The following is a 23,401-nucleotide window of genomic DNA, read 5'->3' on the forward strand; positions in this document are numbered from 1 at the left end:
GAAAAGAATACTCATAAAAACAAAACTATATTTCTGTTTCTCCTTATGTATGTAAATACTTGGAAACATGACTGAAGGATGCCGATCAGTGTGTAGTCCAAGAAGAGGTGGGCTGCAAAGAGATTAATGTATGAGAAAGTATTCATCAATACTTTGAGAAATAAAGTAAAAGTGTCAGAAGAAAAAAATATAAAATAAACTAAAAAAATTTAAAGGTTTCTCCTACATGACATACGCCCCTCCTTACATGTATATCTTATTCCTCAGCCATAAGGCTGCTATTTCTCAAACAAACTACATTTAATAAATTACTTCAAACTAAAATAAGTCACACAGAGAAAGACAAATACCATATGATCTCACTTATATGAAAAATCTTAAAAAACACACACACACATGTTGGTGGATGCAGAGAACAAACAGACCGGAGGTGGCCAGAGGCAGGGCGAGGGGTGGCAAAATGGGTGAAGGGGGTCAGAAGGCACAAACACCCAGTCATGGAACAGATCCTGGAGCTGTGATGTACACCATGGTGACTGCAGTTAATAACACTGTATCGCATATTTGAAAGTCGTTGAGAGAATAAATCCCAAAACTCATCACAAGAAAAAAATTTTTTGTAACTATGTATAGTGATATTAAGTAGATTTATTGTGGTGATTATTTTCACAATATACACAAATATTGAATCATCATGTTGTACACCTGAAATTAATATAATGTTATATGTCAATCACATTTCCATTTTTAAAATGTCCTCAAATCATTTCAAGTAAGTATATGACCTAAATATTTTAAAATAAGATTTGATAAATTATTTCCAAATCTCCTATTTAATATATTCTTAGGAATTGAGTACATTTTAATATCCCAAGAATAGATAAGAAATAATATCAGTTCCTCTTGGACATTTCTTATAAAATGATATTTTGACACAATTTTCAAGGAAATATTCCATCTTGTATGGAAATATTTTCCACAAAACAACTCTATAGATTGAAACTGTTTCCAAGTGCTGCATGTTCCAATATCTTCTTCATACTTTAAATATTGGTTTTAGTCCTACTAACCAACTATTAGTAAATTATTTCAAACAAGCCTATATCTAGAAAAATAGCGTAATTCAAAAACTCACAATATACACATGTACTCACATGCACAAAATATACATGTAAACAAATATAGCCAAGGTTTTGGTCTAATGTTTTTATTAAGAGGGATTTTTCAAATTATAAAATAATAATACTTCAAAATGAATTATTAAATCATATGCCATGTGTTTCAGTATATTTAGTCACATGAGTTCCTCCTAAGATAATGTACTGGTTGACTGTGTGATATAGAAAACCTTCCTGCTAAACACACATACAGGATGAGTTCTCCTCCAGTTCACTTCTGAAATCAGGTCCACGTTTACTTCCAAGAGGTAGTCAAAGTAATGTACTAAACTACAAAAAGAATGAATCATTGCCAATAATCATAGTATCATCAGCATATTTCTATAATATAAATAAGTACTGCTATTACCTGCTGCGTATACTTTTGTATTTCATCCAGAACAAATTCCACTTCTTTTGAGGTCGTCAGTGAGGCAAGATTGCCGCTGAGATTATAGCAATAAAGCTTTGCATTGTCATAGTTTTCTCTGCTGGAATTGATTCTGAGACAAGCATCCCCCACGTGATTCCATCCTTCTCCACAAAGATGAGCTAGAAAAGAAACAGTACAACTTATTTTTAGATTACTAAAAAGCATGTGTGTTTTTCATTTATTTTAGAATTCTAAATATAATTTCTATATTTGTTTAAATAATTTTAACAATAAAATATTTAAATACATCAATACAATATAATGAACACAATTTGTTTAATAGTCTAGTAGAGAATGAGAACAGAAGATCCTAATTTTTTTCTTTAATTTTAAACATAAGATAAGCTATGGCTCTATAACATCTGTTAAAATGTATTGACTATTTGCTAGGTTTTCTCAGTAACTCTGGTGTATTGGCATATGGTACCTCAACAAGTAAAATGACTACCATATTTACATCCCAAAGTCTAGTTCACATAATACAAGATCACTCTAATTAAAAAAATAAGCAACCTATAACAAAAGCAATTTCACAGTTATTCCTACAAGTGTAACTAATTGTCTTCCAAATCTCATTTCCATAGTCCAGGTGTACAATTTTGATATAAGTTTGGTTCTTTGATTCTTTAATTGTAATTGTGGGGAGAATATTCTCATTTCATTATATTTAGATAAGAAGCTATAATCCTTGCTTTTTAATATTCATTTTTACACAGCTATCCAGGTCTTTCTAAAGTTTAAACCCACCCACTATTCAGTATAGTGCTTTATTCTTAAGAGTTCAAATTGAACTTAAAACAGCACCTATTTCTAAAACACAGACTCATAAGTATATTAAAGGTATGTACTAGTGTGCGCTAATAAACAAATGCAGTGTTTCATTACCACGCTGATCTCTAAAGTTTGACTACATTTTAGTTTCCACATCACAGTAAGTAAATCTGTGCCTCCCGCCCTTTCAACCTTAGTTGCATTAGTGTGACCTGCATGGAATTTTTCTTAAGTAGCTGTTCTCAAACATTTTGGTCCAAGACCCCTGTAACTCTTGAGGACTCCACAGATACTTTCTCTACCCATTTTATATCGATTGGTTTTTGACCATATAAAAATTAAAGCTGATCATTTAAAGACATACTTGTTTATTTAAAATTATAATTTAAAATTCAGACTGATGGTTAACAGGGGGTAGTGGGTTTGGGGGACTAGGTGTAACGGTGAAGAGATTGAGAAGTACAAACTGGCCCTGGCTGGTTTGGCTCAGCATTTAGAGCGTCAGTCTGCGGTCCAGAGAGACACATGTTCGGTTCCCGCTAAGGGTGTGGACCTCGGTTGCAGTTTGTCCCTGGCCCGGGTTGGTCGTGAGGGTGGCAACCACTCAATGTGTCCCTTTCATGTCGATGTTTCTCTCTCTCTATCTCTCTCTCTCTCCCTCCCACTCTATCTGAACAAAAAATGGAAAAATGTCCTCGGGTGAGGATAAGAAAAAGAGAAGTTCAAACTGGCAGTCGCAGAATAGTCACAGGGATGTAAATTACAGCACAGGAATATAGTCAATAAAAGTGTAATGACTACACATGGGGCCAGGTGGGTACTTGAAATATCAGGGGGACCACTCTATAAAGCACATGATTGTCTAGCCACTATGCTGTACACAGAAACGAACATAGAATAATATGGACTGTAAACTGTAATTGAAAAAAAATTTTTTTAACAAACAAAATAAGTAAAATTTATTACAAATGCACCTGCCCAGTGTCTAGGATGTCTTGCCCCTCAATGCCACATTCAGGCCCAAAGGAGATCTATTAGCAAGTGTTCTCCCTGACAGTTCAAATCAGGGCCTTGGCATCAAAAATTAAGATGGACTGATAAGTAGAGAAAGAGATGGGCAGACAGAGAGATTAGGGATAAAGCAGAGCAAAATGTTCATTGCAGAACCTGGGGTGTGGGTTTTTGGTGTCCTCTGTAATATTCTTTCAATTTTTCTATATATTGAAAACTTTCCCTATAAAATGTTCAGGGGGAAATATTACCATTTAAAATAAAGAGCATATTTAATTTTTAAAATTATAGTCTTCAAAACAAAATAGTGAAAACTGTGGCATTGTTTTACATTTTTTGCAAATCTCTATAATGGTGGTTTAATATAAGATAAGCGTATTCTCATATCTGCTTCTATATTCAATCTATTGAAATCATGTATCACAAAACCTCTAGAAAACACCATAGTAAACTCATAACAGAATGAGAATTAAAAATGCAAGTAATGTCTTAGTATTATTAGTTTTGACCTCATGGACCCGCTAAAAGGATCCGTGAACAAGGGACTCTGTTTCTCTAGTAACTGCTGTTCTATTGAATTGGGTACCACAAATAAGACACAGTTCCTGGAACACAGTGCTTATCGTTTCTGGAACACAGTAATTATCATTTAATGAGACTGTTTAAACACCTTTGTTTTCATTTTCAAGCTACACACATAGCAACCTTCCTGTCTTCCAGAATCTGAAGTACCAAGTCACTTTAAGGAAAAAGTACACAAGTTTTGTTAAATTATGGCTTTTTCTTACATTACTGAATCTTGGAAGGATTTAGATTTTTTTTTTCCTGAGGCCAAAAATACCTGGTTGACAAATTATACCAATGGAAACAGATGCATGGGCCTTTGAGGCTACACTAAACTACACCAGTGAACCAAATATTTCCGTGTTGTAAGCTTTTGTATTATTGAGCATCAACTCAGCTTTAGAGTTAAAGGGATAGCAATTAATTTGTTAAATGAGTTTAGTGTGATACATACAAATTGCCAAGTTTACATGAGATCAATTAAAAGAATGCAATTCACAAATTTCCAGGGAAAAGTGCACCTGCTATAGACTGGGCCCTCCATTCTCAGCATTGAAAGAAAACCATACTATACATACCCACTTAACTGCTTAGCAAATATGAACAGAGAACAAGAGAAGTTAGTGTATAAAAAAAATACTTTTAGTGTTTATTATTCTTCAAAATATTAACCTGGTCAAGTGGAGCGCAAAGTGTTTTCCTGGACAATGAGTAGGTAGCAACTACCAAGTATAACTTTGCTGTTATTTTATAAAACTTCCACTATGAACCAAATCCCTTTCTTATTGAAGCAATCTTCCTTTAAATGCACACATTCCTTTCAGTCAAATATTATTTTGGCCAGGATTTACTCTGTCTTTCAAAAGAGACTTTGTGCGTATTTCTACTGATCTATATGTCGATTTTGGACTTTAACACTTAGAAATCAATATTACTTTCAAGTTTAGTTTCATCTCACTACTGCTTCTCAGATCTTGCCTACTGCATTCCTATTCTGATTTTCTCAAAGTGAACACACATAAATATGTCACTATTCAAAAGCTCTAAAGGTCAATATGTAAACAAAATTCAAAATTTGAATAAGTAAACACTGCAAAATCTCAATGGTATTTTTAAAAGCAATCTGATGTTTATTGAATTACATGGACTTGTAAGAAAGACATGAATCCCAGGATGAAATTTTCCATACATTTCAGAATTGCAATAAGTTTCCAATTTTTTTATGAAAAAATAAACAAAAAAGCTTGGAATAGGGCAAGACAAAAACTAAAATGATGTAGCACACCCAGGTAATAGTTCCTTTCTGCCATTATAGGCCATGCACCTTCCAGAAAGTCACTTAACCAGTGTGTGTGTCTGTTTCTCTGTATAATTGGATGAAACTGCTTAAAGATCTAGATTACTTTTTAATTTTCTGATTTTCTCTTTTATGCTTAAAAAGAATAGTAGTTAGGGTCTCCTAAGAACAGTGTTAACTGTAAGAAATAAAATGAAATTGCTTTTTAAAATGAGCTTTGCTCTCATTTACACAACTTAGATTCTCATTAAATCACATATTTATTATAAATGTTACAACTCATCATTTTAAAAAAAGCAGTCAGTACAAAATCATTCCCAGAATTTTTAAAATGGCACTTAAAGAACAAATCAAATATGTCAAAATGTTAACCTTTGTTAAAATGTGGCTATCAATAGGAGTGCTTATTATTTTCTGTGTTAAGATACACTTTTTTTGAATTGGAAGAGGACTCTGATCAAGTCAATAATACAAAAAGTACAAGAAACCTGAAACATCTTAAAAGCAGTGGAAGCAAACATTCAAATATTCTTGTAGAAACAATGCTATTATTACTCCAATGTTATTGTTTATTGGCTATTGGTTCAATTTGGAAAACGGAATGTTCTTACTAAAAGCTCTTGACTATAATGTTACTCATCTGTGGACTATAAAACTCATTTACCAAACTGAAATTTTCACCTGGTAAAGCCTGGCATTCCTGTTGTCTCTGATCCCACTGGCAATTCAAGTTTAATGAACAGCTTTTACAGCTGGTAAGTTTGTTACAAATCTGCTCATTTCTCACATGGCATTTGGTGTAGTTTTTCACAGACTAGAAAGTTAAAAGATAAAATGTTATTTTTCACCTTCGCACAGCAATGATTTTTAAACGTCAGTGTATATAAATTACCTGGTGAACTTTAAAATACAAATGTCTAACCCCAACTCCAATTCTAATGAATCAGAACCTTGCTTTATTTATTTAGTTCAATTACAGTTCTTGGAATTGGAACGTGTACTTATTGGGGGAAAAAAATGTGCAAATACACAATTTGAAATAGAAACCATCTAATGAAGACATTTTCTATTGAATTAGATAACAGGCTTCCTATTCAATAAATAAGGCCAATGCACAAAGTCATTCTCGTAATGATCACATAAAAGAATTCTAGTCATAATAAAACGATCGTGCAAATCCCTGGGAGTGAAGTTGAAATGACAAGTAGAAAAAATTTAAGAGACGCTTTATCAGAATCCAATAGAATTTAAAAAGATAAATTATTTTCTCAATAACTCAAACTAATTTTACTTCCACAGATTAAACACTGGTTTTGGTTAAATGATGTTTCTCCTATATTTGTCACATTGCCTTCATCCAGGCTGCAAATAACCTGCAAAAGTGACATTCTGATCAATTCTACTATAGAATGAAATCATATTTGAACTAATTCTAGCACTAAGAGGTTAAAGTTTAAAAAAGAAAAAACCAGGCACACAGGAGCGTGAGTGGCAGTTCCCCACATACACCCAGGTTCAGTTGGTTCACATATTACCAATATCTACAGTAAAATTGACCTCGTGAAAATCAGATGCTACAATTTTTGGCTCAACCCTTCCTGTGAGTCTTCTTTGAAAGAAATTCATAAAGGACTTTCATGCTACATCCTCAGACCCACTTCAACTTTCTTTTTCTTCTCTACAGGAATAATGCTTGCCTCAGGCTTTCTCATATAAGGAAGCTAAATATTTCTTTTCAGTTAGTAAAGTTAAGTTATAACTATCCCACATATAAAAACAGTTAAATCAATTTTCATCTTCTTCAGTACTTTAAGTATCACTCATCAAGTATTTATTTATAAATTACTATGCTTTCCTACATAAAACACATTGCAGTCACCTCCATTCAAAGATGTTAATTCCTTTAGAGCAAATTACATATACTATAAAGTAACATAAAAAGTACATAGATACTCATGTTTATCTTTATTCATCCTAGAAAAAAATAAGATATATTTTTCAAAATCTCAAATTACTTTGTGACACCTACTCAACCATCACATTTTCATTAGAAACATACTTTTTTGTTATTGACTCTAATTCATGCCTTTTTCTTTTCATATTGCATAGAAATCTCAGTATTAGTTTTTACAATCATTATAGTTCTAAACATTTGTCAGCTAACTGAAGAAAAATAAATTTACCTGAATAATCTGACAAATAGAATAACCTATAAAAATGACAAGAAAATGGCTAACCATCTCAGAATAAGGGAAAAAATAACTGATTAAGGCCAGTCCTTAGAATAACAACGGTATAATTAGAGTCATCAACCAAGTAACTATACCACTTTTCATTAAAAACAGTATAGTCATTTATTGGTACTGAGCCAGTACAATAGATGAAACTCTATTTCAGTTACACACAGCACCGATTTAATCAATTATGGGAAAAAAACTGACTGTTGTTCTGAAAGATGGCTGGCATTTTTTGGCCTAATGACCAGGTGTACATTGTAAACAGAAGGCTGACCATTATTCTACTGATCTTCAGTCTAACATGGATATAAGTTTACAATGAAAATATGTGAGAAGTAAGCAGGTTATTTGAACTATGAGAGCACAAAACTTGCAGTCAATATGATTCAATAATGAAATGGACATCGTTTACACTAAAGCCTCGCAGACTTTTCTGTATCCATTAGCATTTGGTTTAGCTCAATCACCAGACGCTGTGATAAAACTGTCTAAAAGACACATTACATCGAAGTCTAAACTGCAAGTGAGTACCATCTGCTCACTTCCGCTCTCACCCACTGCTTTTCTTGTTAAAATATCATTATCAAAAATAAAATATAAAGCAAAAACAAACACTTCATAAAGTGAATACTTGACAGCAATTTATATAACACAACCTTTTAGATATGTGTATTTTCACTTAGTGTAACTGTCTAAGCACAAATTAACTCAGGTTTATTCAACACCATTTTAAATAAAATCTGCTTGCAATTTTTATCTAATAACACTCTCCATTTTAGTCCCTTATTCCCATGCTTCACTACTTCCTTCACTCCGATTTCCACATGACTCACTAAAATAACTCACTAGATGAATATTAATGCAAGTATAAAAAAAGTAATTCAAATTTTCAAAGAAGAGTCATGTCATATTAACATTAAAACGAAGAAAGTCGAAGTATATATTGTTATTAAAGCAACTTACATCACTGGAATGTACACAGAGTGGGGCAAAAGAAGGTTTACAGTTGTCCGTATGGAAAACAATACAATAATTAGTAATAATACAAGCATAAACTCTGTTTCGTGTACTCACAGCGGTAACCCTACTTTTGCGCCCCACCCCCACCCCGCATACCAACACTATCTGCATGAGAGCACAAGGATTCAGTCTGGTAAGTCACTAACTGAACATTTTCCCCATTTTAAGTTTTGAATATTATTGTAAAACAAAATCCTAAAACATAATGTTTTGAAATATGACTAGGTACTGAAGAACAATTTTAGATGCTACAATAGAAGTGTTTTACTTAGTTTTCAAACCCCCTTTTCTTTATCTTTTACCACGACCTGCTATCTGGCAAAGGAAGAAGATACTTTTGATTAAATAAAATTTGGAGAAAAAAAAATTTTATGTTGCATTCAGTTGAAAATCTATATGCACATTATTCAGTTATTCAAGCTATTGCCCAACTGGGGAAATGTTAATCCTATTAAATGACTTTTTTTAATACTGTTTAAATTTTCCTTTCAATTTGCTGACATCTAAAAATCATGGGATATTTTTTACTGCCCATTTAAAAGGTTAATTTTTGCTGCTCTTAATCAATTTTCATCTACCATAAAGATTAATTTTATTAATTGTGTTAGCAGTCTACCTAAAGTAGGGCTTCTCAACCCCATCACTACTGACATTTTGAGTCAGACACTATTTTTGTGGGAGGGCAGTTCACGCACCGTAGGCTAACAGCATCCTTGGTCTCTACCTACTAGATGCCAGTAGCAGCCTCAGTGAAGTCATGACAACCGAAAATGTCTACACACATTGCCCCATGTCCCTTGGGGTACAAAACTGCCATTGACTGAGAACCACTGATCTCAAGACAGATAAAAGGCAAACTACCACTGTCGGCACCCCAGGTTAAACTGACACAAGAAGGACTGCAACCCAACACTGTACCATACACCACTATTACAGCAAGTCTGACAAGAACCCTCTGGAAATGATACCAGTACTTATCTATACAACCCTATTTCTGTCAGCACAGAAGACAGCCTTTATAGTTGTAGGCTTTCTATGAAAAAGAATTCAGTTTTGTAAGAATTTTTCCAGTCTGACCCATGAAAAGAAGTAAAGTTGCCTGGCCAGTGTGGCTCAGTGGTTGGGTGTCGACCCATGCACCAAGAGGTCGCCGGTTCGATTCCCAGTCAAGGCACATGCCCAGGTTGTGGGCCTGCTCCCCAGTGGAGGGCATACAGGAGGCGGCCAATCGATGTTCTCTCTCATCCATGTTTCTCTCTCTCTCTCTCTTCCCCTCTCTCTAAAATCCATAAAGAAAAAATATTTTTTAAAGAAAAGAAGTAAAAGATAGTGGATACAAAATGGAATCTGCACGAACAAATCTGAGCAACAAACTGCAGACTGGATGGACAACGTCCGGAGAGAGCGACTGCCTACGTGTTTCCTAACTGCCTCGGCGTGGGCGCCCTCTCCGCAGTGCTAACGAGCGGTGAGCCGTGACGACAGAGCAGCAAGGGCACCGCGCGACCCTACGTACTGACCACGCTGCAGTTACTGCTGGCGGAGATGCACTTCTTGTCATCACACCACTGACACCCGTTGGTGTTGGCAGTGCAGCTGGCACAGTCTGCGTATCTGTAACACCTGTCATCAGAAGCAGCTACAACACAAATGGGAGAAAAAGAAAATGTCACGCTCCCCGAGTCACACATTTTTAACATCTGTTTAAGAATCACTAAGACATTTTTAAACCATAAAGATGGCCATCAATATCAAAATAAGTTCTTCAGTATGAAGTCAACTCTGTAGTTAATTGTGTTGCAGGGTTTTAAATGCATCCTGCCCTCATCTTAATTACTGAATCTACCAGGTCCTATAGCCATTTAAAATGTTCACGTTATGGAGGAGGGAGAAAAGACTCACAGGTAATTTAGTGAGCAAAATATATTGCTATAGATCGAAAAGAAAACACTACAACAAATACTGTTTATCATTCTTCATAAAGGTATTTAGAGACATCTGATTTATAGATTAGCAAATTTAAAAATATATTTTTTAATTTTAACACTGAAAATGTACAAAACTTACCTACTTAAAGAAAACTGAACAATTTTTATCCTAGTCATTCATTTATAAATAATATTTACCAGTAACTTTTCATAAGTTAGATTTACTTATTCAATACTTTATACACAATATTAAACCAGAACATTAATCATCAAAATTGTAGACAATTTTTTTTTAACTTTGTGGTCTGGCATGGCAATAATTCAGGAAGAAAAAAAAATACCAAATGCATTATAAATTACTTCATTTTATTTCTTTGAAGTACATAGTATTTCTTAGAAAGGATTATTTGAAATCATTTTTTACTTACAAAGGAAAGTAATTCATATAAAATGTTATATATAAAATATTGATATGTAATATTACATGCAGAATTTTTAAAAGCAAACTAAAAATAGCTAATAAAGATATTAAATTATTAATAGCTGTCTAGTCCAAGCATAAGATTCTTACTTAGAGGATTATAAATTTTTAATTTCTGGAAGCTACTAAGGTAATTCTTATAAGCAGAATACACTTCTAGCCAAGCAGAGAAGCTTTGTGGCAGACACGGCAAGGGAAAGGGAAAAATGCTTTTACCTGTTTTAGGAGGGCACTTTGCTCTAAGAATATTATTCGTATTCCCAGATTCCCAAGATTCACAGTAATTTTTATTCCAAATACATTTTATCCCTGGACCAGCATTTTTACAAAGTTCTTCATCTCTAAAAGCCTTGCAATTTGGAGGCTTATATACAAGGATATCATTAAGGAGTACACTAGAAAATCCTCCAAATATATACATGGACCTAATAAAAACAAAACAAGAATCTTAAAGAAACGATATTAACAAAAGTCTCTGTTTAATGTATTAGTTTCAAAAATAAATTTATGAATACATTGCACATTATGTTATCAAGGTAGGAAACACTTTTTTTAGAAATAGATAATAGTTAAATGGATAATAAGGCATACTTCAGAATTGCTATCTAAAATATTAATTTTTTTAATACAGGCATACAACTTAGAAATTAGGTAAGGAGATCTTCTTATAGTGTTTTACTATTTTCTTATAAAATTAAAAAAAAACAAAAACAAAAAAACAACTGGCCAGGTAGCTCAGTTGGTTGGAGAGTCATCCCAATAGGACAAGGTTGATGATTCTATCCCCAGTCAGGGAATATACAAGAGTCAACCAGTGAATGCATTAGTGGAACAAAAAAAATCTCTCTCTCCCTCTCTCCCTAAAATCAATTTTTAAAACAGTAAAGTAATCAAAAAGATTTTCTAAATTTCAATTTAGAAAGAAAATCCAAGACAATTATTGAATTGGTGGTACAATGCCAAGGGCGTTTACCATGCTCTCACACAGCACTTTCATTTCTAAAGATATTAATACACTAAACGAAAGGATCACAGAATGCTTCGATAATGCCTTTTACTATTGAAAAGAAGTAAAATGGAATTCAACAAAACACAGTTTTTCAACAGAGAAGCCTAGAGGTTATATGCTTACACTCTGAATCTCATTTATTACTATTTTGAAAGCCAACTGATATCAGGTACATAGTTTCACTGTAGGTAACTTTTACTTGCTTTTAGTATCAATTGGAGAATTTTCCCTAATTTGAGTAAAATGGTAATAAATGAACTTATAAACATGTCATTATGAATTACATATTTTAAGATAATGAATGAGCTAGCATATTTTTATTGTCACTTCAGTCCATATTACCAAATTTTTGCTACAAAAATAGAAAAATCATACTAACCTATAGGAGGAAGATAACTTAATGATCATCCAATCCTAATTCCCAATGGATTTAAGGATATTAAAGTCCAGAGAGAGTAAGAGACTTGTCAAAAAATCATGCATTTAGATAGAACTAAATCATGATAGAACTAAAATGAATATTCTCCACTATCCTTATTCTCTTCTCTAGAAATATGGGGCTAGCCATTCTATCATTTCAGTTTGATCTTTTTTAAAGAGGCCATTCATTATTTGATCTCTGGAAAAGGGAGAGAAGGCAGGATGACTTTTTTTTTAAGTATCTGAAGTTTTGTCTCAACACCTTTCCTTTGACCATTCCCCTACTCTTCAAATATATTTAAACAAAAAAGAATGAAGGATATGGTTAATGATCCAAAAGGTACTCCACAGTACAGTAGGGATACATAAAATCCAATGCCATTAAGTACAAATGATATTTTTAAAAATAATAACAGAATATGGGATAGTATAACTGATAAATGTATTTCTTTTACCCATTAATGACCACCGCAGAGTGTCCAAATCTGTTAACATCTCTATGAAGATTTGGTTTCGGTAATATTTTCCATTCATCACAAGCTAGAAAAAAACATATCAAACAAATTTTTTAAATGAAATAAAAGAATTAAGACAAATACTATAAAACAATCATTGGCCAAATTAATGATACAATACATAAAGTTAGGAAGCCTTTAATTAATTTTTCATGACCTACAATTTAGTATTGTTACTCAACTAGCATTATTCCTTAAATAAAAATGATTTTTGCCTACAGTTCCCACCAATATATTTAAGTATATAAAAATAAAGAAAATGAAAGAAATTGGGTGTGTATTTTATACTAGAAAATAATTTCAATGACATATCTTTACCAAATAAACCAAGGTTCATATAGTAAAATGATGCATGAATGTCAATACTGGACAAACCTAATTGAAAGTTAAATCACTAACTCAAACTTTACATACATGCATACAAAATTAAATGGAATATAATATTCAGCAAAATAATGTCTAAAAACAGAATCAGTAAAATAATGTCTAAAAACAGAATCATCAAAATAAAATATTTAGTATGGAACCACAAAAGACCCTGAATAGCCAAAGCAATCTTGCAAAAGAACAAATGAAGGTATCATGCTTCCTGATTCCAAATTATATTAAAAGCAATAGTAATCAAAACAGCATAGTACTGGCACAAATACAGGCACACCAGTCAATGGAGCAGAAGAGAGAGCCCAGAAATAAATCCACACTTACATGGTCAATTAATCTACAACAAAAGAGGCAAGAATAGACAATGGGGAAAAGATAGACTCTTCAATAAATGGTGTTGAGAAAACTGGGGTGTTACATGCATCAGAATAAAACTGGACCATTTTCTTATACCATATACAAAAATGAACTCAAAATGGATTAAAATATTAATGTAAGAGCTGAAAACATAAAACTCCTACCAAAAAAAAAGAAAGAAAGAAAGAAAAAACCTTTGACATCAGTCTTAGCATTAGTGGAATTCCTGGATCATATCATAATTCTATGTTTAAGATTTTGAGGAGCCTCCATACTCTTCCAAGCAGCTGTACCACTTTATAATCCAACCAGCAGTGTACAAGGGTTCCAATTTACCCACATCCTCACCAACACTTATTTTCTAGTTCTTGATAATAGCCATCCTATTGGGTATGAAGCAGTATCACATTGTGGGGTTGATTTGCATTTCCTAATGATTAGTGATGTTGAGCATCTTTTCATTCCTTATTGGCCATTTGTATATCTTTTTTGGAGAACTGTCTAGTAAACAACCCATTTAGATTTATGCATCTATGCAGTGTTATGTGTTCATTTTAACCATGTAATAACCTGCCTTTTCAGGACTATACCACATTTATCCATTCACCTGTTTGCTAATGGTCATTTAGTCTTTTCTCAGACTTTCCCTACCACGATCCATGTTGGTATGTTCATTATTATTCACATCTTCCTGTGCACATTTTGAGAGTTTCTCTAGGTAGAGTCCTAAGATTAAAATTACTAGGTTTAAAGAAAGGCATAATTTCAATTTCACTAGATTTTGTCAATTTGCTCTCCAAAGTAGTTTCATTGACTTATACTCACTCACACCAGCAGCACATTGTAGCTCTCCTTAGTTCACATTCTCTCCAATCTGATGAGTGGTTTTATTTTGGGGTTTTTTCCAGTTACTGGTGAGAGCAAGCATCTTTTCACCTTTATAGGTCATTTGCTTTTACTCTTCTGTAAAATCACAGTTCAGTTGTTCACCCATTTTTCTATTGGAATATTCTTCTTAATAATTGTTTATGAAATGTTCTGAATACCAACTTTTTCTGGTCATATGCATTACCATATCTTCTCCTTTGCTCTGTCTTTTCACTTAGTTACAAAACCTTATTTTACAAAACATTTGTACATTAACTTGGTCAAACTTGTGATTTGAGTTTTTTTATTCTTAAATCAAGAATATAAGGATTACCTCTAATTTCCTTCTCAAGATGTACAGTTTGGCCTTTACTATTTTGATCTTTTGGAACTTATTTTTGGATCTGTTGCAGTGATCTAATTTCAATTTTTCCCATATAAATATTTCCAGATATTTCTCAGTGTTATTTCCAGACCAACTTTCCCAGAACCATTTTGAACATGTATCCCTGACCTAGTAATTTGTGCCTTTTTAAATTTCTGTCCTGCTGTGGCTTGTTCTTATTTTGCTTGTTTTTAACTAAAAATATATATGTGCAAAGTTTGAAAATCAAATGATCCCATAAGGTTTATAATGAAAAAGTCTCCTTCTCTGTCTTCCCAAAGCCTATTCCAGAATCACAGGAGTAATCACTTTTCATTCTAAATAACAAACTAGAGTTTGTTTTTATATTTACCTCCTTGTTCTAAATGGCACACTTTATTCTTAGTTTCAGGTAATATCTCTGACTTCCTTCATACAAATAGGTACACACATACTTTCCTGCTCCCTTAGCCCTCCTTGTCTATTGAAATTTTTATTAAATCAATATTATATGATATTACTCACAGATAAACCATGCAGCATGCTGTGATTATATTCTCATTCATGAATATCATTTTATTTTCCCTGAAAATCATTTTTTTCGCTTGGGTTTCTATATATCTCCTGTTTATTCATCCCCACCCTCTAATCCATCATGCCCTGCCATGGCTTATCAAGTGACCACGTGTGCAGAGTTTTATATCATAAGCTGCTTTGTCCCCAGTAACCTTAAGGACATGAAATGGAAGTGCTACCCAAGATCAAGCATGAGCAAGACCACAATGCACAAGCACATTCCCAGGCAGGCTGCTCACTCAGACCCCTGTCCTCCGCCACAGCTGCCCAGTACTCATCCCTCACTTTTCAGCTGTGGCCAAATAGGGGTCCTCTATGTCCAGGTAACAAGAGGAGGAAAATACAAGTGTGTCAGCTTGATGTGTGAGAATAGTGAAAAACAGACGTCACTTAGAAGACATCCTCACTCAGGGTGGCCTCGAAGAACAGTGGAAAAGGAAAAAGCCACCCAACTGGGCAGTGTGCCTCATTCACATTGTGTGGACAGAGAAATGGCCTGAGAGCCCAGTGTGATGGTAAACGGGCAAGTACAGTAACCCAGACTAGGAGGTACATATTGACAGGGGCTCCAATACCTCCCGGTGAGGGTCTGGGTCATGCCACCAGGCAGGACTCAGAGACGAGAAGAGGCTCTAGCTGGCGGTAAGGGACACAGAGAATGAATAATGGAGGAGGGACTTGAGAACTATCAGTTGCCACCCCGAGCCCAGCTGCAGAAGCCAGAACAATAACCTAGGTGTTCCCCGGGAAGAAAGCCATGGCATCCTGGAGGAGCCCTCAACAAACGTATTTGAAGAAGTAGACTGAGAGGCTCAAAGAATGAATTATGTTGACTATAAAACTGTGCTGAAGAAGTGCACCCTCAGGGAGGCTCGTTGCCCCGTCGCTACAAGGGCATTGCTAAGGTCACTATCACTGAGGCCGTCCAGCTCAGCAGCCCCTGCAGACATTGCTTCCGCTCTGGAGAGCTCCTCACCACGTCCTTGCTCGGGTCAGTGACCCGCACATAATGGCGGACCAAGGCCTGTTTCATCCTGTGAGCAACAACTCTGATGGGCACTGAGGCCATTAGATGGGCTTGACCTTCCCCCCCGCCCAATTCAGCTTCTCCCCCTCCCTATCCCAAGGACCTACTCAGTACCCTAAACACCAGATTGTCACAAGGTTTGCTTTCCAGAGAACCAGAACTGGGACAGGGATCTTGGTGGCTACAGTACAACCTAACCTCCTGACCAATACAATACAATAAACGCACATTTTCCTCTGCACGTTCTTAAAATACCTGGCAAATTGTTTTCACTCATAAGATTGTTTAAGAATAATAGAATGTAACTTTTAAGCTTATGAAAAGCTAGCCAATGCTTGCATCTAAAGATACAGTATTGCCTGCTTGCTGATGTTTGCCCACCTGCCATGAATTTTCAAGAGAATGGGGAGAGAAAAAGATAGAACGGTTGTTAAAGTAGACTTTCCAGCCTTTTCAGTAACTACTAAACAGAATGTTGGCTAGGCATTCCATTGCTCAGTTTTCACACTCTTGATCAGGATTCTCCATAAAGCTTACATAGGCGTTCCTGTAAGATGTAGAAGTTATAAAATGCCTTACAGCTCAATATTAAATTAATATAATTTGTTTACAAGTAGTCTGTTCCCATTCTTACATTATAAAGTCTCTTACATTATTAATCTGCCTGACTACAATCTATAGTTATGTTTTTTTCCATGACAAAAATCTATTTCCAGAGCACTCAGGTCACTGTCACTTCATAAAGCCAGACAAGTTAAAGCAAAATCCACACAGTTGTTGACATCATGAAAACTGACAGAAATACCATTCTATAACCATAGACAAGTCACACAGGAATAAAGAACCAAGTGAAATATACATTCTGGAATACAGATTATTTTAAAAATCTGTGCTACAAAGTAAAACATTGATTTATAAACTGTACACTCAATACACATAAGATCCAAAAATCAGTTACTATTTTCTCAATTTCTTATTTCAGAAACTAAAATACTGTGCTGTCAGACTACTAACCTATGAGGGCCACATAATTACACTGAGAACTTAAGTTGAAATTTAGAGACTGGTTTATTTGATCAATTACGCATAAATAGTACAGGAAGGAAATGCATATCCATTGGCAAATTGTTCTACAAAGGCTCATACTTTTTCATGAAAATGTACATCTGAAATGCTTTTAGGGACACATTTAAAAATTCTTTGGCACCCCTTTGTTTCTGTTGTGGATTAGCTGTGTATCTACAACCAACCCTGGGATTCCCCCAACATCGAACTCCAGAATCCAGTTTCTTAGATTTCAGTATTTTTAAGATACTATAAGCTCTAAGCAAGAACAAAAGTACTGAGAGATTTCCATAATGGCAGCAGAGTGAATGGAAGCTACACAGATTATCTCCCAGGACCAAACTGGAATTACAACTAAAATAAAGACAAATCATCGAGAAAAAGCATCAGAAAAACAGCTGGTGAGGACCATATAAACAGGAACACTGAATCGATCCTGTAGAATTGCAGAGGCGAGAGAGGGGGCTGGGAACCCATGGACAGCATAGGTCTTAGCTTAAGCAGTGCCCTCAGGGTTAAACTCGCAAGCAGCTCCACAGCGCAGAGCTGGGACAGACGCTAAAATAGCCACAGCCACTCAACTTGGGCTCCGGCAGAGGGAGGGCAGACTGGACTGGAACCAGGTGGGGACACAGGATTTGAAGGGTGCTCAGGGCTTTTGCTGAGTTGCAGCCACGCAGGACCATGGCCATCTTACTCCTTCCCAGGGTTCTGGGGAGAGGTGACAGCCCCTCCCTCTGAAATGCAACCCTACCCAGGTGGGACACTGAAATGCAAATTGGGGCTCATTACAACCAGTATCTGCCCCACCCTCAGGAAATCCCCTTACACTGAACACTTGAGAGAGTTTTTCATTCAACTGAGAAGCCAAGGCTCTTCAAGTTACCAAGACTAACAGCCTCCAGACAAAAAACTAGAGGATAACTGAACACTTCCTGGGCTTGCAACTCTGCCCAGGAAAGTAAGACTTGACAGTGGTGTTTAACGTGAGCCCATCCAGGCTCATCCAAACCCAGTAGAGGGAGCCAGAAACAGCAGAACACCAACACCCACAGGGACAAATTGGCAGGCTCCAAAACCCACTGAGATAGCCAAAATGGTGAAACAAAGAAACAAATCCCACATGAAAGAACAAGACACCTCTACCAAAGAGGAGATAAATGAAATGCAATTAAGCAAGTTAACAGAGCTAGAATTCAGAGCCATGATCTTGAGGAAGCTCAACAGCATGAGTAAGAATATCAACACTATGAGTAAACATAGAAACATTGTAAAGCAACCAATTGGAAATGAAAAACCCCCAAGAAGAAATGAAGAATGACAAAGCAGAAATAAAGAACACATCGGAAGAACTAAAGAGCAGAGCAGAGGAAGCTGAGGACTGCATCAGTGAATGAGAAGACAGGGTAGCCTTGGCCTGTTTTGCTCAGTGGTTAGAGCGTCGGCCCCTGATCCAGAGAGACCCAGGTTCAATCCCCACTAAGGGCACATACCTCGGTTGCAGTTTGTCCCCAGCCCTGGCTGGTCGTGCGGGTGGCAGCCGCCTGATATGTTCCTTTCACATTGATGTTTCTCTCTCTTTCTTCCTCTCTCTCCCTCCTACTCTATCTGAATAAAAAATGAAAAAAAGGCCTCAGGTGACGATTAAAAAACAAACAAACAAACAAAAAAGGACAGGGTAGAAAAAAATCAACCAATCAGAAAAGTAAAAGGAAAAAAACAATTAAAAAAGAAAAAGACAGCTTAAGAGAACTGTGGGACAACTGAAAACATAATAATATTTGCATCATAGAAGTAAGTCCCTGAAGAAGAAGAAAATGAGCAAGGGTTAGAGAATATATTTGATGAAATAGTGGCAGAAAACTTCCCTAATTTGGTGAAGGAAGAAGGCATTCAAGTTCAAGAAGCAAAGAGAGCCCCAAGTAAAAAGAACCCAAACAGGCCCACATTGAGACACATAGTAATTAAAATGCCAAAAATTCAAGACAAAAAGAGAATCCTAAAGGCAGCAAAAGATAAGGAACAGGTTACCTACAAAGGAAACCCCATAAGGCTCTCAGCTGACTTCTCAGAAACACTACAGGCCAGAAGGGAGTGGCATGAAGTAACCAAGGTCATGAAAAACAAGGATCTGAATCCAAGACTACTCTACCCAGCAAGGCTATCATTCAAAATAGAAGGTCAAATTAAGAGCTTCTCAGACCAAAAAAAAAAAAGCTAAGGGAATATATTAACACCAAACTAGCACGTCAAGAAATGCTGAAAGGACTGCTGTAATTAGTAGAAGAAATAGGAAGAAAAATGGAACCACACTAAACAAAAATGGCAATAAATAAGTACATACCAATAATCACCATATATATAAATGGATTGAATGCTCTGATAAAAAGACAGAGTAGCTGAATGGATAAGAAAGCATGACTCATCTATATGTTGTTTGCAAGAGACCCACCTCACAACAAAAGATTCACATAGGTTGAAAGTGAAGGGATGGAAAAAATCTTCCAAGCAAATGGAAAGGAAAAAAAAGCTGGGGTAGCAATACTCATATGTGATCAAATAATTTCAAAATGAATGCCATAATCAAAGACCAAGAAGGCCACTATATAATATTGAAAGGATCTATCTAACAGGAAGATATAACCTTGGTAAACATATATGCACCCAATACAGGGAAACCAAAATATATTAAAAATCTTCTGGAGGGCTTCAAAGGAGAAATTGACAGCAATACAATCATAGCAGGGGAATTCAACACCCTGCTGACATCATTGGATAGATCCTCTAGACAAAAAATTAGCATGGAAACAGAGACCCTAAATGAAGCACTAAACCAAATGAATGTAATAGATATCTACAGAGAATTACACCCCAAAACTACAGCATTCACATTCTTCTTAAGTGCACATGGGACATTCTCAAAGATAGACCACACGTTAGGACACAAACTAAGTCTCTACAAGTTCAAGAAGACTAAAATCATATCAAGCATCTTCTCAGATCACAATGGCATGAAACTAGAAATCAATTGCAACAAGAACATGCAAAGACATTGGAACACATGGAGGGTAAATAGCATGTTATTAAACAATGAAAGGATTACCGAGGAGATCAAAGAAGAAATTAAAAACTTTCTGGAAACCAATGAAAATGAACACACAACAACACAAAATCTATGGGGTGCAGTGAAAGCAGTTCTGAGAGGGAAGTTCATAGAACTACAGGCCTACCTCAAGAAGCAAGAAAAATTTCTAATAGACTATCTAACCTCACTACTTAAAGAACTAGAACGCAAACAAAAAGAAAACCCCAGAGCAAGTAGAAGGAAGGAAATAGTAAAGATGAGAGCAGAAATAAATGACATAGAGACCAAAAAAATAATTCAAAGGATCAATGAAACAGAGCTGGTTTTTCAAAAAGATAAACAAGATTGATGGACCCTTAGCTAGACTTACCCAGAAACAAAGAGAGAGAACCCAAATACACAAAATCAGAAATGAAAGAGGAGAAGTAACAACTGACACCGCAGAAATACAAAAGATTGTTAACAACTACTATGAACAATTATATGGCAACAAATTCGACAATCTAAGCAAAATGGACAAATTTCTAGAAACACACAGTCTCCCAAAACTGGACCAGGAAGAGATAGAAAACTTGAACAGACCAATATCAACAGATGAAATTGAACATGTAATCAAGACTCTCCCAGCAAACAAAAGCCCAGGCCCGGATGGCTTCACAGGAGAGTTTTACCGAACATTCAAAGAAGAACTAACACCCATTCTCCTCAAATTATTTCAAAAAATTCAAGAAGAAGGAAGACTTCCAAACTCGTTTTATGAGGCCAGCATAATTCTAATTCCAAAACCAGAAAAGGACACTACAAAGAAAGAAAACTACCTGATGGACATAGATGCCAAAATCCTTAACAAAATACTAGCAAAACGAATCCAGCAATACATCAAAAAAATTATTCACCATGACCAAGTGGGATTCATCTCAGTGATGCAAGGCTGGTACAATATTCACAAATCAATAAATGTATACACCAGATAAACAAAATGAAGGATAAAAACCACATGATCATAACAATAGATGCTGAAAAAGCATTAGACAAAATCCAGCACCCATTTCTGATAAAAATGCTCAACAATGTGGGAATAGAGGGATCATGTCTCAACATAATAAAGGCCATATATGAAAGACTTACGGCCATCATCATACTCAATGGGCAAAAACTAAAAGCATTACCTTAAGAATAGGAACAAGACAGGAATGTCCATTTAACACAGTACTGCAAGTCTTAGCCACAGCAATCAGACATGAAGAAAAAATAAAAGGGATCCAAATTGGAAAGGAGGAAGTGAAACTGTCATTATTCGCAGATGACATGATATTATACATAGAAAACCCTGAAGACTCCATCAAAAATCTACTAGACTTAATAAAAGAATTTGGCAAAGTAGCAGGATATAAATTAACGTCAAGAAATTGACAGCATTCTTATACACCAATAATGAACTCACAGAAGGAGAAACTAAAAATGCAGTCCCATGTACCACTGCAGTAAAAAAAAAAAAGAAAATTAAGATACCTAGGAATAAACTTAACCAAAGAAGTAAAGGACCTATTTGCAGAAAACTACAGGACATTGAAAAATGAAATAGAGGTAGATATAAAAAAGTGGAAGCACATACCTTGTTCATAGATTGAGGAATTAACATTATTCCAATGTCCATATTATCCAAAGCAATCTATAGATTCAATGCAATCTCCATCAAAATACCAATGACATATTTCACAGAATTAGAACAAACACATCAAAAGTTCACATGGAACCAAAAAAGACCCCGAATAGCCACAGCAATCTTCAAAAAGAAGGACAGAGTAGGTGGGATCACAATACCAGATATCAGGTTATACTACAAAGCTACTGTAATCAAAACAGCCTGGTACTAGCACAAGAATAGGCATATAGACAGTAGAACAGAACAGAGAACCCAGAAATGGACCCAAGACATTATATTTGACAATAAATATTTGACAAAGGAGGCAAGAGCATACAATGGAGTAAAGACAGCCTGTTTAATAAATGGTGTTAGGAAAATTGGACAGCTATATGCAAAAAAATGAAACTAGACCATCAACTTACACCATACACAGAAATAAACTCAAAATGGATAAAACTTGACTCGTGAATCCATAAAAATCCTAGAAGAAAATGTAGGCAACAAAATTTCGGACATCATATGCAGCAGAATTTTACTGATACATCACCTAAGGCAACAGAAACAAAGGAGAAAATGCACACATGGGACTACATCAAACTCAAAAGCTTCTGCACAGTAAAAGAAACAACCATCAAAATGAAAAGCGAACCCACTGTATGGGAGAGCATAATTGCCAATGATACATCAGATAAGAGGTTAATTTCCAAAATATATAGAGTACTCATACAACTCAATAAAAGGAAGACAAAGAACCCAATTAAAAAATGGGCAGAGGAGCTAAACCCCTCTCCAAACAGGTCTTACAAATGGCCAAGAGACATATGAAGAAATGCTCAACATCACTAATCATCAGAGAGATGCAAATTAAAACAACAATGAGGTATCACCTCACACCTGTCAGAATGGCCACCATCAACAAATCATCAAACAACAAGAGTTGGCGAGGGTGTGGAGAAAAGGGGACTCTAGTATACTGCTGGTGGGAATGCAGACTGGTGCAGCCACTATGGAAAACACTATGGTGTTACCTCCAAAAATTAAAAATTGAACTTCCATTTGACCCAGTGATCCCACTTCTAGGAATATACCCTAAGAAGCCTGAAACACCAATCAGAAAGAATATATGTACCCCCATGTTTATAGCAGCACTATTTACAATAGCTAAGATCTGGAAACAGCCCAAGTGTC

The 23,401-nt window shown here is 35.4% G+C and overlaps 1 protein-coding gene across 1 annotated transcript in view; it reads right to left on the bottom strand.

The window, feature by feature from the left end:
• Nucleotides 1-23,401, bottom strand: part of ATRNL1 (attractin like 1) — a 545,834-nt gene that overhangs the window by 441,909 nt on the left and 80,524 nt on the right. The window contains exons 11-15 of the mRNA XM_036265661.1: nt 12,784-12,868; nt 11,116-11,324; nt 10,011-10,129; nt 5,915-6,047; nt 1,528-1,709 (exon numbers count right to left, since the gene is read on the bottom strand). Coding sequence (XP_036121554.1) covers nt 1,528-1,709; nt 5,915-6,047; nt 10,011-10,129; nt 11,116-11,324; nt 12,784-12,868 — 728 coding nt within the window. The remainder of the gene's footprint in view (nt 1-1,527; nt 1,710-5,914; nt 6,048-10,010; nt 10,130-11,115; nt 11,325-12,783; nt 12,869-23,401) is intronic.

This window comes from Molossus molossus, unplaced genomic scaffold (genome assembly GCF_014108415.1).
Source record: "Molossus molossus isolate mMolMol1 unplaced genomic scaffold, mMolMol1.p scaffold_m16_p_17, whole genome shotgun sequence".
Lineage (NCBI taxonomy): Eukaryota > Metazoa > Chordata > Mammalia > Chiroptera > Molossidae > Molossus > Molossus molossus.